Source organism: Equus quagga, chromosome 14, assembly GCF_021613505.1.
Source record: "Equus quagga isolate Etosha38 chromosome 14, UCLA_HA_Equagga_1.0, whole genome shotgun sequence".
NCBI lineage: Eukaryota > Metazoa > Chordata > Mammalia > Perissodactyla > Equidae > Equus > Equus quagga.
In genome coordinates, this window is record NC_060280.1 from 74,314,013 (window position 1) to 74,331,815 (window position 17,803).

Genomic DNA, 17,803 nt, shown 5'->3' on the forward strand with positions numbered 1-17,803 from the left:
CCCTCTGCCTAACTGCTTTTGAGCTGTTTTTCTCCTGTCTTTGGACTCAAATGGAAACACTGGCTAGTCTTGGCTCTCTAGCCTACTGGCCTCAAACTGGAACTGCACCACCAGCTCTCCTGGATCTCAGGCTCACCAACTGCAGATCTGGGAACTTAGCCTTTGTAATCACATGAGCCATCCTTATGATAAATTTACATATAAATATGTATATTTTTATATATAAATAAAAATTATATATATATATGAATATATATACACATGCATCCTATTGGTTCTATTTCTCTGGAAACCCTTGGTTAATACACAAGATACCCTAATTTCACCTTTTATTATATTACTATTTTTTAATATATTTTTAAAAAATGCATCTTGGGGCCAGCCTGGTGGTGTAGTGGCTAAGTTTGCATGCTCCACTTCAGTGGCCCCCAGGGTTGTGGGTTCAGATCCCAGGTGTGGACCTACACATCACTCATCAAGCCATGCTGTGGTGTCATCCCACATACAATATAGAAGAAGACTGGCACAGATGTTAGCTCAGTGACAATTTTCCTCAAGCAAAAAGAGGGAGATTGGCAACAGATGTTAGCTCAGGACTAATTTTCCGCACCAAAACCCAAAAAAAACCCCCCAAAACTGTCTTAATATACCTCTGTAATATGTGTGTAGACATGCCAGATATATAATTATGTAAATAGGTAATAAAATTAAACATTTAACTTTAATTGTAAAGTTAAAATAACATTATTAAATAAAGCAAGGTATTTATTACGTTGAATTTATTGTATTAATAAATTGTAACAATTCCCTTAGGTAACAAACCATATTCATATGTCTCTGTAATTATTATATTTAACATGGTCTCAATCATTTCTGTTAATTACCACCTTTAACAAAAGTAACCAACTTCTGTTTTCTTCAGACACAGAAAAAACTTGAAGGCAGAAAATCAAGAACTGTTTATCTGGTTTTCTCCAGACGTTACTGGCTGTTTTTCCCAGGACAAGGACACAGTCAACCTCAGGGCCCATGGGTGTAGAGTGCACTGGGGAGATGGCAGGCAGAGAAGCAGCAGGTACACATGATCCAGGCGAGTGCTCACCTGTCCCAGAGGGGAGGCACCAGAAAGGGCTCTGAGCCGGGCCCATCTCTTCCTTCCTTATCTAGCCACAGGAGAGAGGGACCCTCTGCCCGTCCCCTCTAGGTAACAGGAGGAGCTTCCTCATCAGGAAGGCCACCTTGGGGTGAGGCAGGTGGGTCTGGAGCTCGGCTGCTGGGATCAGCCAGAGGCTCTGTGTCCGGTGGAGCTAGCTCAGGCCTTGCTAAGCACTGAGAGTTGAGCACATGAGCCTCCAATGCCATCCTTCCTCAGCTCTCCTGTCTAGAGGGGTGGAGCATTGCCCCAGGGAACTGTGGTTTGCCTGTTAGGGGACTTAGACCAGCCAGCTCAGTCATGCAAATTTCCCTAGCAGAAACAACCCCCTCAGTGCAGGTGAGGAGCCAGCAGACGGTTTGGTTTAGCCAAAGCTTGTGGTTTGCCAGATAAGCCCAACAGAGGGAGGTGGGGTAAGGTAATGAGGGCATCTGTGCATCAGCCATTCCACTGCTGGACCCTGGCCTCTGAGCCGGGTGAGGAGAGAAGAAGAGGCAGGATGGGGAAGATGGAGAGTGAAAGAGCCATGTGGTCACAGCGCCCAGGGGCTGCAGTGGGGTACAGGGCAAGGAAACTTGGGGGATGTGAGGGGAGTTTATGGTGTGGGATGGAAAACAAAATTTCATGCAGGCTTCAATTGCAACTGAGCAGGCTAATGGTTGCAAGCTACGGAAAATTTCTCCTTTTTGTCTTGAAAAATTTTAAACAGATATGTTGACAAAAAGTGCAATGAACACTTAGATTTTCTCTACTTAGAGACAATAAAACATTTTGCTACATTTTTTTCTCCCTCTGAATGTGCGTATTCTACCCAAGGAATCTACAAAAACACTTATAGAACTAACAAGTTTAGTAAGGTTGCAGGATACAAACTCAACAACAACAACAAAATCAATTGCACTTCTATATACTAACAAACAAGTGGAAACTGAAATTAAAAACTCAGTACCATTTACTCCAAAAAAATGAAATCCTTAAATATTGACATAACAAAGCATGTGTGGCACTTGTACAAATTGTCGATGAAAAGAAATCAAAGACCTAAATAATCTTGGAGAGACATACCATGTTCATGGTTGGAATCCTCATAATAAAGATGTCAGTTCTCCCTAAACTGATTTAGAGGCTTAATGCAATTTCTATTGAAGTCCCAGCAAGGTTTTCTGTAGTCATAGACAAGCTTATTCTAAAATGTATAAAGAAAAAGGAAGAACCTAGAATAGGCGAAAAATTTTGGAATGGGGAGAATAAATTGGAGGAATCACTCTTCCCAAAGTTGAAGTTTACTATTCAGTTACAGTAATCAAGGCAGTGTGGTGCTCTAGAGGAAGAGACAGACATCAAGGGAGCAAAAGAGAAGACCCGCACAAATGTGCACAACTCAGATTTCAAAAATGTGCAAAAACAATTCAATGGAGAAAAGATAGCCTTTTCAACAAATGGTGCTGGACAACTGGATATCCAGACCCCCTCCAAAAATGAAACTTTGACCTAAAACTCACATTTTACAAAAATTAACTCAAAATGGATCACGATTTAAAAGTAAAATTGTACAAGTACAAAACTTTTAGAAAAAGCATAGGAGAAATCTTTAGGACCTAGACCTAACAGAAAAATTCTTAGACTTGACAACAAAAGGACAGTCTGTTAAAGGAAAAATCAATAAGTCAGACCTCATCAAAATTAAAAATTTTGCTCTGTAAAAGACTCTGTTAGGGGCTGGCCGTGGCGCAGTGGTTCAGTGCATACATTCCGCTTCTCGGTGGCCTGGGGTTCTCGGGTTCTCATCCCAGGTGCGGACATGGCACTGCTTGGCAAAAGCCGTGCTGTGGTAGGCCTCTCACATATAAAGTAGAGGAAGATGGGCATGGATGTTAGCTCAGGGCCAGTCTTCCTCAGCAAAAAAAGGAGGATTGGCAGTAGTTAGCTCAGGGCTAATCTTCCTCAAAAAAAAAAAAAAAAAAGACAAGGCTATAAAGTGAGAAGGGAAAAATTGCAAATCACGTATCCAATAAAGGACTTATATCTAGAATATATAAAGAACTCTCAAAACTCAACATTTAAAAAAATATAATTAGAAAATGGGCAAAAGACTCAAACAAACATTTCACTATAGAGGATATACATGTGGCAAACAAGCACATGGAAAATGTTCAACATCATTAGCCACTAGGGAAATGCAAATTAAAACCACAATAAGATATTACTCTACACTTATCAGATAACTAATGTAGAAAATAGTGGTAACACCAAATAGCCGGTGAGGTTGTGGGGAGACTGAGTCACTCTTCCATTGCTGATGGGGGTGTAAAGTGGGGCATCCATTCTGGAAAAGAGTATGCAGTTTGTTATAAAACTAAAACAAAATGTATTTACCATACCACCCAGCAATTGCATTCTTGAGCATTTATCCAAAACAATTAAAACTTATGTTCACAAAGAAACTTGTACACAAATGTTCATAGCAGTTTTATTCGTAATGCACAAACTGGAAGCTACCCAAATGTTTTTCAATGAGTGACTGGCTATACAAATGGTGGTGATTCATACCATGAAATATTATGCAGCAATAAAAAGGAATGAACTATTGATACATGCAACAAATTGGATGAACTTAAAAGGGAATTATGCTGAATGAAAAAATCCAGTCTCAAAAGATTACATACTATATGATTCTATTTCCATGACGTTCTTATAGTAACAAAATTATAGAGAAGGAGAGCTGGAGAGCAGATCAGTGCTTGCAGAAATTGGGGATGGGAGGGCTGAGAGGATGAGTGTGGCTATAAAGGAGTAGCATGAGGGAGCCTTGTGCTGATGGCAGAGTTAAATATCTCTATTGGAGGTGATCATACAAAGCTACACATGTGATAAAATTGCTACGCACACACAACATACACACATACACAAATGAGTGCAGGTATAACTGGAGAAGTTTAAACAGTCTCTGGGGTGTACCAATCTTAACTTCCTGGAATTGATACTGCACTATAATTATGCAAGATGCTAACACTGGAGGAAGCTGGGAGAAAGGTGTGTGGAAACTCCCTGTACATGACTTTACAACTTCATGTAAATCTATCATTATTTCAAAATTAAAAGTTCTGAAAAATTCAGTTGCAGATGTTCTGACACGTTCTCCTAAAAAGCCACAATATCAGGAAGAAAATCAATATAATGCCATAATAGATAGTAGCTGCTTCATAGTCAAATTTCCACAATGGTCCACAAAGATGATTTTTACTTACAGTTAATGTTTTTTTGTTTTCTTTGGTCTTCAAACTAGATCTAACCTCAGTTCATGCATTCTAGTTACGTGTTAGGTCTCTTTAGTCTCTTTTCATCTGAGTCCCTACACCTTTTCTTTCATGATATTCACTTTTCAAAGTCCAAGCCAAGCCAGTTTTCTTTTCCAGCTGTCCACAGTCTGGATCTGGATGATTGGTTTCCTGTGGCCCCTGTATTTCCTGAGCACTAGGAGTGAAGTTTGGCAGCTTGGCTCTCTTCAGGTGACATGTTTTCAGCTCCATCAGTAGGGAGTGCTTCCTGTTATGCCCGCCAGGAGAGACCCGTGTCAAGTTGTCCCGTTATGAGAAGCCAGGCTTGAGTGCCAAGTGAGAACGATAGCCAAATTTCTCCATCAGAAACGTCCATGTTCCATTTGTGACTAGAGTTTGTAGGGTGACACTTGGGCACCGTGCCAATGCCCTGTGCCCCAAACACCAATCAACCAATGGTTCTGGCACCCATTTATGATCCTTGCCTTAATAATTACTATTATCACATTGAGGGTTGCAAAATAGTGATTTCCTCATCATAGGGCTTTTTCTCCACGTGTAACCTCTTTCTCCATTCAGTGCATTATAAATCATTATCCTTTTGAGAATTAGCTAGAGTGAAGGTGTCTGTGCCCCAATTTTTTAAATACTGAAAACAAGATTAAATGTACTGTTTTTGACACATCAACGTGTTCCTGGTTAGAGACCAATTTGAATGGGCTTGTCCTGACCAAAGATAGAAAAACATAATAATGGCAATGGATTTATGCTTATACCCATGAACATAATTATAATGATACTAACAAACTAAAGTTAAATGATGCTGGCACACTGAGTTGTTATTTCGACAGGTGGTAAATAAAGGGGAAAAGTCAAATATTTATCTTATCTTTGCTATATAAATAGTCCCTCAGTCATGGATGAGGGGAAGTTTTCATCAAAGAAGCTTTCTAGCTAATAAGTGAAGGAAGACAGCTAGAGTGAAAATATCCCCATTTTGCATGCCATAATGGATTTGGGCATTGTGCATACATCACAAAATGTACCTTAGAATGAAATGCCAGGGCCCTCCGTGTGCCAAAGGGCCTCCGCGTGTTAATTCTACCCTCCTTCTTTATGTGGGGCCATCTCCCCGCGCTCATACTGCCAAGCCACGCCACAACCGCACCGGCCTGCTGTGTGCACAGACAGCCGGTGCATTTTCACTCTGTCTGATCGGCATGCTCCATTCCCCAAGATCCCAGGGCTTCCTCAAATCTACTCCCTGAGGGGCTCAGTGTCTAACTCAGGTCAGAATGTTTGGGTCCCTGGTCTTCAGTTCTACTGGCAACATGTCCAAGCCCATTGGGCTGCGTGTTTCTGTGTCAAACTTGGGAGCTGCGTCAAGCATCTCTATGCACCGACCGCAGCTCTTAGCACGCCACACCCTTGTTCTGTATCACAGTCAGGAGCAGTGTTGACACCTGGAGATGATGGGTCAGGGGGAGCTTTTTGCGGTACCAGGCAGCAGATCCCAAAAATCTGGGAAGCCCACCCTTTCCAACATCTCTCTCCTCCATGACCAATTCAGAAAGTTCCACAAGTGTTTCCTTCCCTGCACTGGGCTATTTCAAACTTTTCCTTTCCACACCACTCCTTGTTGCTGGATATAATCACCAGCATCATACGGCAGGCATCAGAAGGGAGGCGTGTGTGTAAGAGAGAGAGAAGGAGAGAGAGAATGTGGCTGGTCACTGATGTGACACAGTTTTCCCTCCTTAGAAAATCACAATGACCCCGGCCAACTAATGAGATCCTGGAACGGGAGGATCTTTGGAACCCAAAATTGCATTCAGCCATGCATTCACTTACTCATTCATCAGTTCATTCGACTCGTTTATTGCCTAGTGTTCATCAGAACATAAAACGAGCGGAACAGATCCGGCCCACCGAGAATTTGCAGATTAGTGGAGGAGAGAGACTTGCAAAATAAATTCAGAGCTGTGTGGTAAGCGCTAAATATAGTTAGGAAAACACGGTGTTTGCACATCACAGGAAGTTAGTAGCTGCATAAAGAGGTCAGGGAAATCTTGCCCAAGGAGTGGGATCTGAGATAATTGTGGAACTCTGAGTTGGTGCAGCCAGCTGGAGGACACCGCAAAGGGACAGAAAGTCCTGCTGGCAAGTGTAGGGTTTGGGCAGAAGTTTGGAGAATCAGGTGTCAGATCAATTGCAGATGGTTTAATAGGGTGGAAATGGACAGTGAGCAGGGTGTGCAAGAAACAGGACTTGGGTCAGAGGCTGGGCCAGCCTTCAAAGACTATTGTGAGAAGGAGTCTGAATGGCATCCCTTCAGCCTGCACTGTCCTGTCACAAGCCATAGGCAGCTGTTGATCACTTGGAATGTGGCCAGTCTGAGGTGAGAGGAGCCACAAGTATAAAATACACACTGGATTTTGAAGGTTTAGTATGAAAAAATGAGTTTAAACCACCTCATAATTTTTATATTGATTGCATGTTGAAATAATATTTGGGATGTATTGAGTTAGTGTTTTATTAAAAATGATTTCACCTGTTTCCTTTTTACCATTTTTAAAAAAATGTAGCCACCACAAAATTGGAAGTTACAGATGGGCTTGCGTATGTGCCTTCAAGGGTGGAAGACAATCAAAGGTTAGAGAGGAGGAGTGCAGGAGACTGAATCTGGGAGTCATGAGGATGAGGAGTGGAGGGTACAGGCTGCACAGAGGGATGAGCAGGAGGCCCATCGATAATGGTCAAGGTGAGAAATGACTCAGACTAAAGGAAAGCTTATGCCAGGGAGAAGGCCAGGCCTGCTGACTGGTGAGGAAATAACTACTATTTTGTTGAGCCCTGGTAAGCACTTTATATAAATTAATCAGTGCTATTATTACCCTTTTTATATACAACGTTGGAAATGTTGGCCTAGGATTCAAATGACCCTCCCAAGGCTGACTGGAGCTAAGAATCACACTCTGGCTGGCCAGAGGCTTGAGTCCTGGGTCTCATCCTCTGGGGATCTGCTGGGGCAGGGGCATTAGGGTAATGGAGGAGCCCAACGCTACTCCGTGATCTCTGGGTTTCTTGTCATGGCACAGGATCTCAGAATCACAAAGGATGAAAGCAGAAGAAGGGCAGGTTGCAAGGGGGAATTCAGAGCTCTTTGGGGACCACCTCATTGGCCTTTAGAAGCAGGGGCCTGGAGGCGCCTCCCCAGGGGCAAAGGCCTGATGCAGGAAGAACTCAGTGCACTTGAGGCAGTGGAAGCTCAGGGGATACGTGGAACATAGCATGAGCTGAGACCATTGTTTTACCAAAGAGACTCAGGCCACACATGGAAGGACCGATATTGACATGTGTCCGCCTCTCTTGGGGGGACCCTTGGGGTCTTTTTAGCTTTGATAAATGGATGTTTTCAGCCAAGTGTGGGATCACAGGGGAGATGGTTTTCCTGGCACCTGTCTGAGTGCAAGACATGTCCACATGTGTGGACACCTGATGGACAGGGTCCTTCTCTGCGGGGCACATCCTGACCCACCACCCAGGGGCTCAGGGTGCTGTGCCATGGGCCAGGGTTGCAGGAACCCACCTGTTCCCTCTTCACCCAACAAGCCCATCGGCAAGGACATGCCCCTCTTGTCTCCAGGTCTTTCTAGGGTCCAGAAGGTTAGTATTCCTTGAGTCATCAGACAGGAGGAGTTGAGGGAGCCCTTGGTTACCCCACAAAGCATAGCTTGGTTGAAACCTGGAAGCAGGAACTGGGGTGTGTCTCTGGAGCAGGGGGTTGGCAAACTATGGGCTGAGTGCCGTATCTGGCCAAGCCCCTTCTGTTTCAGTAAATAAAGCTGAATAGGAACACAGTCATGCCCATCTGTTGACGTATTGTCTGTGACCGCTTTCACACGAAAAAACAGAACTGAGTACAGTCATGCACCCCATAGTGATGTCTTGGTCATCGATGGACGGCATATATGCTGGTGGTCCTGTAAGGTTAGTACCATACAGCGTAGGTGTGTATTAGGCTACATCATCTAGGTTTGCGTCAGTACACTCTATGATTGTACGACGAAATTAACTAATGACGCATTTCTCAGAGCGTATTCATGTCATTAAGCAACACATGACTGTAGTTGCAACAAAGATCATATGGCTCAGAAGGCCAAAATTATTTACTATCTGGCCCTTTACAGAAAATATTTGCTGGCCCCTGCCACTCTCCTGCGCAGAAGAGTAAATACATTTCTCTCACCTAGACCAGTGGTTCTCAATCAGGGTGATTTTGCCATCCTGTGGACATTTGGCAATGCCTGGAGATGTCTTTGGTTTTCATAACTAGGGGTGGGAGTGTGCAGGTACTGCATTTGGTGGGAAGAGGCCAGGGATGCTGCTCAACAACCTACAGCACACAGGACACCCCGCAACCAAGAACCGCCTGGCTCCAAATGTCAACAGTTCGAGGTGGAGAGCCCGCTCTAGACCTCGGCACCCACTCTCTTCCCCAGAGGCCTACTGAAGGCATTTTCTAAGCTTGTTTACCCTGTAACTCCTGAGAATAATCAGGTAACAACAGAGAGTCCTGTCCTCTGCCGGGGCGTATCCCCAAGGTGCTTATGTCAGCCCCCTGCCCCGCCATGATCCACAAGAGCAGGGGTGCCAGCCAAGCAGACCATGACCAGCCACTCCCCTGGGACCTTTGCCCCAGGCTGGTTCTTTGGTGCACCCCCCACCCCCATTCTGACCTTCTGCAGATCCGCTTGGGCCTTCTCAGTACAATTCAGCACACCAGTCACAGAAAATTCAGCAAAACAACTTCCTGACACACAAGCAGCTTTAATCCCCTAATCCAGCCTCCAGCGGGGCCTAATTGGACAAGGAGCATCTCTTCTCTGTGAAGCCCACAGCCCACCCTCCTCTTCGCCTACTCACACCTCTCAGTGTGGATGCGTGTCCCTTCTGTCTTTAGTTCATGGTAAGCGTGTCCTGGGGTGCCTGGGGCCCTGAAGGAGCAGGCTGCTTTTCTTCCCTCCTTTCCCTGTCCATCTCCCTGTCCAAGTTCTGGGCCGCCACAGCACAGAAGTACACAGCCTCATCCTCATACTGCAGCTCAGAGATACTCAAATACCCCGTGTTCTTTGCCAAGTCTTTGGATCCAGAGAAGCGAGGAGGGATCTTGGGGCCCTGGCTCTTGTCTGAGTGGGAAAAATATCTCAGCAAGAATCTTGGAGGGTGGCCGGGCCTCTGCTGGTACCAGTAGATGTTGTAAATGCCGACATCATGGTCGCTGCTCATGGTGCAGGCCAGGTGGACTGTGGTTCCAAGGGATGAGGACACAGATGGTGGCTGATTCAGCACCGGATGAGGGCCACAACCTGGGGACACAGGAACATGTGGGCACCAGGGGCAGGGCAGGGGGGGGAAAAGGGCCAGGGGCTGCAAGCTCTGGGGTGTTCTCACCTGAGCAGTGGGCGAGGAGCGCCAGCAGGACAGGAGCCCAGGACATGGTGCTGACAAGCAGACCTCTGCCTCCCTCACACTGCACTGCTCCTGGGGCCCTCGAGGGGCTGGGCTAGCATCCTCCTCTGCCCTCCCAGGGGTGGGGCCATTGCACGCCCAGTTCCCGCCACCACCATCCCGAACTTTCTTGAGTTTGCAGTGTCAGTTATGGGAACGGTCCCAAGGTGGTCTTTGTGATTTTTGCCTTGGCCCCATGGAAGCGTTTAGGGAGGAAGCACCTGCTGGATGCTCACTGTCCAGTGCCCAGGAGGCCAGCCTGCAGGCTTGGGTCCCTGAGGGGGAGTGACCTCAATGTCCCCCCAGGAATCCGGGCCCTAGAGAAATGAGATAACGTTCTTGTCCAAACCTACATGCCTGATGAACTGGGAAGAAAGGACAAGTCCTCAGGGTGGTGATAACACCTGCTCTGTGCAGCAGGAAATGTTGGGGCCCTGGGGCGAGGGGGACACTCTGTCCCCTTCCACATTGCTGGCACTCCTGCCCTCCAAACCTAGCCCCTTTCCCTGCTAGAATGTAGCAGAAATGGCTCACGGCTTCTGAAAAAGAAGCACCAGGAGGGACTTGGGGACCCCCATGTGGAGCCCAGGGCAGGTGAAGGGAGAGGTAGGGCAGCCTTCCCCCACATCATGGTCCCAGACCTCCTGACCACTCCTCTTCACGACGGTCTCCCCTGGGATCCAGTGTGGTGGAGTCTGTGATCACCAGTCCTCCACCCACTCCTTGGCCAGACCCTCCACCATTGGAGGTTCTGTTTGTCCCTCTCCCACCCTGCATGGGTTTGACCCCATCACCAAGCACTTTGGGAGGCCCAGGGCCCACTCTCTGCTCAGTGCTGCCCAAGAAGCTGTGTGGATTGTGCAGCTGGAGGCTGTCAGGACGCTCAGATGAAGACTCATGTATTAGTCAGCATTCTCCATAGAGACAGAACCAATAGGAGATATATACAGATATATGAAGAGATTTATTAGAGGAATTGGCTCACACGATTATGGAGACTGAGAAGTCCCACCATCTGCTGTCTGCAAGTCACAGACTCAGGAAAGCCAGTGGTAACTCAGCCTGAGTATAAAGTCCTGAGAACCGAGGGAGCCGATGGTATAGACCGCAATCTAAGGGCAGGAGACCCATGTCCCAACCCAGCAGGCAGAGAGGAAGCAGAAGGGGGTAAGTCCCTCCTTCCTCCACCTTTTTGTTCTATTCAGGCCCTGGATGGATTGGATGATGCTGCCCACATCGGGGAGGGCCAGCTTCTTTACTGAGTCCACCAGTTCAAATGCTACTCTCATCCAGAGACACCCTCACAGAGACATCCAGAAATAGTATTTAATCTGGGCACCCTGTGGTCCATCAGGTTGATGTGTAAAATTAACCATCACATTCTGTCATCCCTTCCCACCTCATCACATTCTAGAACTTTCTCAGCAAAGCACAGTCACAGAGTGAAGCCCAGGGATTGAAGTGGGCCCTCAGCTGTCAGGGGGCTCTAAGGCAAGGCTTCCCTCTGGGTGAAGATTAAAAAAAAGAAGAAGTCACTTTAGGGGGATGGGTCAGCTGAGCTGCTGTTCTACTCACAAGGCATGAGTGGAACCAGTCACTGAGCTGAAAGCACATCTTTAATCCCAGAGAGGCTGCAAGGTGATGCACACCTGCAATGACATCCAGGGCAAAGATGGAAGAACACACGGCCATGACTCAGTTGCCCCATGGGGCTGGCAGACTGCCAGCTGTCTCCTTCTAGTGTCTGTGCTAAAAGTCCTTTGGGTCATACTCATATTGGGGACCCAAAAACTCCCAGCTCAAGTGAAAGAAATCCTATTCCAGGGCAGGAAGGGAGGAGGGGCTGCCCACTGGCCATGTGCCTCCCCACACCCCACAATCACAGACAGGATGTCTTCAATCTGGAAGCAAGACTCCCAGGCGATGCTGGGACCACTGCCTCCATGGTCTGGAGCCCCTCCCAGGCTCCTCAACAGTGGCTGACTCTTCCCCTCAGCTGCAGAAGTGGCCAGCGTGGAACCATCCTCAGCCCCATGAACCAGGTGCTGTGCAGGGAGCACAGGTTTTGTATAACAAAGAGTCTGGCTGGTCTTCATCCCTGGTTCCTGGGAGGGAGGCTTTAAATCCTTGGAGTTTCCCTACTGATAGGAGTGTCTGTTATTCTTGGGAGGCACCTGGACCACACCTGAGTTTATGCTAAGGAGATGATGCAGGATGGGAGATGGCCACAAAGAAAGACCAACTATGTGATTAGAGGATTAGGGCTTTGAGCCATGTGATATTAGCCCGATCTCCAGGGAGGGGATGGGGGCTGGAGATTGAGTTCAATCATGTGGACAGTGGATCAATCAATCTGGAAACTCTGGACACTGAGGCTCAGGGGAGCCTCCCAGGCTGGTGAGCACATCCATATGTCAGGAAGGTGGTGTGTTCTGAAGACACAGGTGCTCCCCCTGTGGGACCCTCGCAAACCTCCCCTCATGCCTCTCTTCATTTGACTGCTCTTGGGTTTTATCCTTTATAATAAAACTATAATCATAAGTATGGAGCTTTCCTGAGTTCTGAGTGATTCTAGCAAATTATCGAGCCTTAGGGGGTTTTGGAAACCTCCAAATTTGTGGCCATTTGGTCAGAGGTACAAGTGACCTAAGAACTTCTGAGCTTGCAGCTGGTGTCTGAAATGAGAGGTGTTTTGTGGGAGCTGTGCCCTTTACTTGTGGAATTTGACCTAACTCTGGGTAGTCAGAGTCGGAACTGCATTGTGATGGGGCACAGTATAACTCAGCATCTTTCCCTTCCCCACTCACCAGCTCACTAAGCAGACACATTTTGGCCCTGGTATGGACTGAATTGTCCCCTTAGATTTATATGTTGAAGCCCCCAATGTAACAGTATTTGGAGATGGTCATTTAAGGAAGTAATTAAGGTCAAACGAGGTCATAAGGGTGGGTCTTAATCCAGTAGGACTGGTGTCCTTATGTGAGGAAAAGAGACCCCAGAACTTTCAATCTCTGTGTCTCTCTCTCCACGTGCACATCTACAAGAACACAGGCATCTATAACCAGGAAGAAATGTCTCGCCAGAAACCAACACTGATGGCACCTTGCTTTTGAACCTCTATCCTCTAGAACTGTGAGAAAATTAACTTCTGTTGTTTAAACCACCCAGCCTGAGGGTATTTTGTCACGGAAGTCTGAACAGGCTAACACAAGCCCAAAGCTTGCTCCTTTTTAGAACCCCAGTCCCTTATTCTCCAAAGACTCTTAGGAGGCAACAATAAGGACTTGGAACCAGAAGAATCCCACATACAGAAACCAAGACTGAGTGAAACCAGGATTTCTCTGCATAAGGGTGAGTGAGCCAAAAATCTCAGGGGAAATCATTGTTCCCTGATCTATTCAATAAATATCCCCCCCACTCCTGCTCTGCCAGGCACTGTGGACACCATGGCAAATGTGAGAGGAAGGTGCTTGCCCCCACAGGGCCTACACTCCCGTGGAGAAGTGGGCCAGCAGGCCTGCTGGAGAGGCACAGATGCAGGAAGGATGATCTGAGTGACAGAGAGAGAAGATGGCCATCTACAAGCCAGGGAGAGAGGCCCAGAACAGATCCCTCCCTCACAGCCCTCAGAAGAAACGACCCTGCTGACACCTTGGTCTTGGACTTCCAGTGTCCAGAATAGTGATACAATACATTTCTGTTATTTAAGCCATCTGGTCTGTGGTACTTTGTTTTTGCAGCCCTAGCAAAATAATATAGGGACAATTCCAAGATAGCACCACAAGGTCCCTCGTCACACATGCTCCAAAAGCTGGAGTCTGCTTTTCCTCCCTGTGGATCTGCACAGGCCTGTGACTACAGCTGAAGTGACCCCATGTGGACCAGGTGGCACTGAGCAGCTGGATGTGCACCAGGACTCATTATCTCACAGACAGATGATAAAGTTACTACACCTTTGGCTCAGAAGAGCCCCTGCTCAGGCTCGAGCTGCTCTATATCCAGCCACTGACAGGGAACAGACGTTGCCCATCTTAGCCATCTGGGCCAAGTTGGGGAGCCCTGCCCATCTTCCTGCTGCCTCTCCAGGCAACAGTCCCACCTGCCCAGCTGGCAGGTAGGGAGGGTCTCTGCAGACACAGGGCCTGGGTACCCTGGACCACCCCTTGTCTGGATACGGCTGCAACCTCATCTCCTTCCGTCACTCCTCCTTCCCCAGCACAGGCTGGTGGGCAATGGGGGCCTAGTGAGTGCTAATACCGGGGAGGAGGAAGGAAGCTTTGTTCATTCATTCACTCATTCATTCATTCCCTTATCCAGTAGCTCACCCATATGTTGTGCATGTATTTGAGAAAGAGGAATGGTACCTCCCGGATCTCTCCTGGAGCATTCAGTCCTTGGAAATTAGGACAGGAGAGGGTTCCACTTGTGAGCACTGGCACTACTGCTGACCCACAGGCCAGCCCCCCCCATCGACACTTTTGATCGTTGTGAGTCTCAGAGAGGATAAGTGATTCTATTTGCACTTAGTTTTACTGAGTGCATAGTTTTACTAGGTAAATACACATAGTTTTACTAGGACGGTGAGGAAGCCCAGACCCACCTCAAGAGTAGAGACAACTGCTCCCAACTTTGTTTTGCAAAATTAAGCTTGCTGTCTTAGGATCCTTGCGCCACCTACCTGGAAAGATTGGCTCTCAGTGGCCACCATTTGTGCTGGGAAATATCCGAGCCCTTCCAGACCCTACTGGAGATGGTCTTGGCCCCTTGGAGCATCTGACTTAGATAGCGATCACGAACTCTGAATCTGCCTTCTCCCAGCACTGGACATCTGCCCCCACCTTCATGTCCTCAGCCTCACTCTCAGCCCTTCAGCATCCAGACTCATGGACCATCTGCAGGGCGTTGCAATTTGGAGGAGTTGAGGAATGTGATTTATTCTGTCCTTCTCTCCAGCTACGTATGTCCAAAGGTTCTGGGTTCTGGCTGCCTTTTCTTGACGACTCTTTTTATGTAATTCTAGACCAATAAAAGGTTGTTGAGCTCTGCAACATGCTTCATAATATCCATATGGGAAGCAAGAACTGCATGGTGGCCGGGAACCCACTCAACGCTCCTGCCTAGTTTACAGATGTTTTATAGACTGTGTTTCAGCTATCCACGGCTGCATGACAAACCAACCAAAACTAAGTAGTTTAAAACAATGATTGATTAGTTCCCCATGTCTGTGGGCTGCCTGAGAGGTTCTTCTTGTCCCATTCTGGAACAAGCATGTGGTTGTTGTCAATGACGGCTGGACTGGCTGGAAGGTCCAAGATGTCAGCTCATTCTCCTGCACGTGATTCTGATCTCAACAAGCCCCCAACTCTGTTCAGTCAACCCTGTTCTCCCCATCTCCTTTCCTCCTCTCTTACTTCAGGGTCCCCACCATTCCCCATTCTACCTCATTTCTCATCTGAAGGCATGTTCACTCATTTCTTCCCACCTTGCTTTCACACGGGGCTAAGTCATGCAGGCACTAAGCATTTTGTTACCACAGGACCTTTTCCCATGATGTTCCCATGGCCTGAAACCCTTTACAGTTTGTCCACTCAGAACCAGTCTCCCTCCATTGGTGCTAATTTCAATGTCACCTCCTCAGCAGCCTTACCTGATTGCCCCTGGTAACTGGGCTCACCATACTCTTGCTCTCTTACATATTACTCTCATTTTTGTCAGGGCATTTATCATAGGTTGCAAGGCCATATATGTTTGTTTCTTCTCCTGACCACAATCTTAGGAAGACAGAGACTGTTTCTATTTACTTCACCACTAAATGTTCAACTCTTAGGTAACATAGCATCCTATATATTCATTATTGCATAACAACATGGAAGAATGAATGACTGAGTGAATGATGCCTCTCTTGTGGAGGTGGCATGCTCACCCAGCACCCAGGTGGCACACAGTTAGCATGTAGCAAGGCATTCATAAGCAGCTCACCTCTGCAGTCTCTCACTCTGGGTGACCAGCTGGAAATTCTCCACAAGCAAGTTGGGTTCCTGAGCCTCAGATAATGCACGTTGCCCACATTGAGGCCTCAGCCCCTTGAGAGGGGACCAGGCTCATGACGCCTACACACCTCTAATTAGAGCCAGTAAAAATGTACCTTCTGCCTACAGTGAAATTATACAGGCCCATACCATTAATCACACATCATCGTAGGGGAGGAAGACAATTTCCCCTACCCTCCAGGTCCTCTGAATGGTCTAAGAATTAAACTGACATGAGACAGAATTGCAGGAGAAAATAAATCAAAGTTTAATAAGATGCATACATGCGAGAAACCCAGTAAAACTGAGTGACTCCCCAGAATGGCTGAAACTGCCACCTTAAATACCATCTTCAGCCAAAGACAAAGGACGATGTTGAGGGTAGTGGTTTGGGGCTTCAAAGGGGAGGAAGGCAATTTACATGGAGATAGAAATGTAAATATTTGATAAACAAGTGTTTGCTGGTCCGTTGTCTGTAGACAATGTGACCCGAGAGACAGAACTTTGATAAAAATGGGCTTGCCAGTGCCTTTCTGTCTATCACACCTGTTTGACATTATACTATAGTTATCTTGTGGTATTAGCTCCTTCCTGCAACAGGCCTTCTATCTTGAACTCTTTTAGACAGTTAGGGGGAAAGTCAAAGTTTCTTTTAGAGTCTTTTGTTCTAAAAATAATCAAGTCACATGGCTGGCTGGTGGTGCAGCGGTTAAGTGCGCACCTTTCGCTTCGGCGGCCTGGGGTTCGCTAGTTTGGATCCTGGGTGGGGACATGGCACCACTTGGCGCACCATGCTGTGGCAGGAGTCCCACATAAAAAGTAGAGGAAGATGGCCACGGATGTTAGCTCAGGGTCAGTCTTCCTCAGCAAAAAGAGGAGGATTGGCAGCAGTTAGCTCAGGGCTAAACTTCCTCAAAAGTAAATAAATAAATAAATAAATAAATAAATAAAAATAATCAAGCCAAAGGGACACATTTTGGGGTGGCCAATTCTGATCCCCTACATCATCAAACATCTTCCTAAGAACAGGAGTGACCCAAAACTGATCCCCAAGAGTCTCAGGGTGGAGGAGGGAAGGTAAGAAGTATAGAGGGGTCCCCCCTTTCTCAGGTTGTGGACAGGCTACAGAAGGGAGGAACATTCTCTTAGTATAAAATCATGGTGGGGGGGCACGATTTGTTTCACTTTTTAAAAAAATTTTGCCTTTCTTTTTAGAACTCAGAAGTCTATATCATTTTATTTATTTATTTGAAGATTGGCCCTGAGCTAACATCTGTTGCTAATCTTCCTCCTTTTTCCTTCCCCAAAGCCCCAGTACATAGTTGTATATCCTAGTTGCAAGCCATTCTAGTTTCTCTATGTGGGATGCCACCACGGCATGGCTTGATGAGTGGTGTGTAGGTCTGTGCCCAGGATCTGAACTGGTGAACCCCTGGCCACCGAAGTAGAGAACAAGAACTTAACCACTGGGCAGCTGGGCCGGCCCCTGTTTCACATTTTTTTGAAAAACGTGGCAACTACTATGCAAAGATCATGTTGAGAGGAAACACCAGGAGAATTGTTTCACAATAAATTTATCAACGTTTGAATGGAACTACATTTGTAAACAGTAGTTTTCTGTCATGAAACTAAATAAAATGAAATGTTTATTTCAAATCCAGTTGTTACCGCCCAAGGTAGGTCCTCTGCTCACCACAAGACATGCCAATAGTCCTGAGGCAAGGTGATAGGAGAGAGAGGGTTTTATTACAACTTGCTAGCAAGGGGGAAGATGGCTGATTAATGTCCGAAAGAACCATCTCACAGAACAAAGACTATAGGCCAGTTATATA

General features: G+C 46.7%; 1 protein-coding gene across 1 annotated transcript; it reads right to left on the reverse strand.

The window, feature by feature from the left end:
* Positions 1–9,390: 9,390 nt before the first annotated feature.
* Positions 9,391–9,931, reverse strand: LOC124225619 (immunoglobulin iota chain-like). Its single transcript, XM_046638267.1, has 2 exons — positions 9,886–9,931; positions 9,391–9,800 (listed from the first exon to the last, which is right to left on the reverse strand). The coding sequence occupies exons 1-2, from the start codon at positions 9,929–9,931 to the stop codon at positions 9,391–9,393; spliced, it is 456 nt and encodes a 151-aa protein (XP_046494223.1).
* Between the last annotated feature and the right edge of the window lie 7,872 nt (positions 9,932–17,803).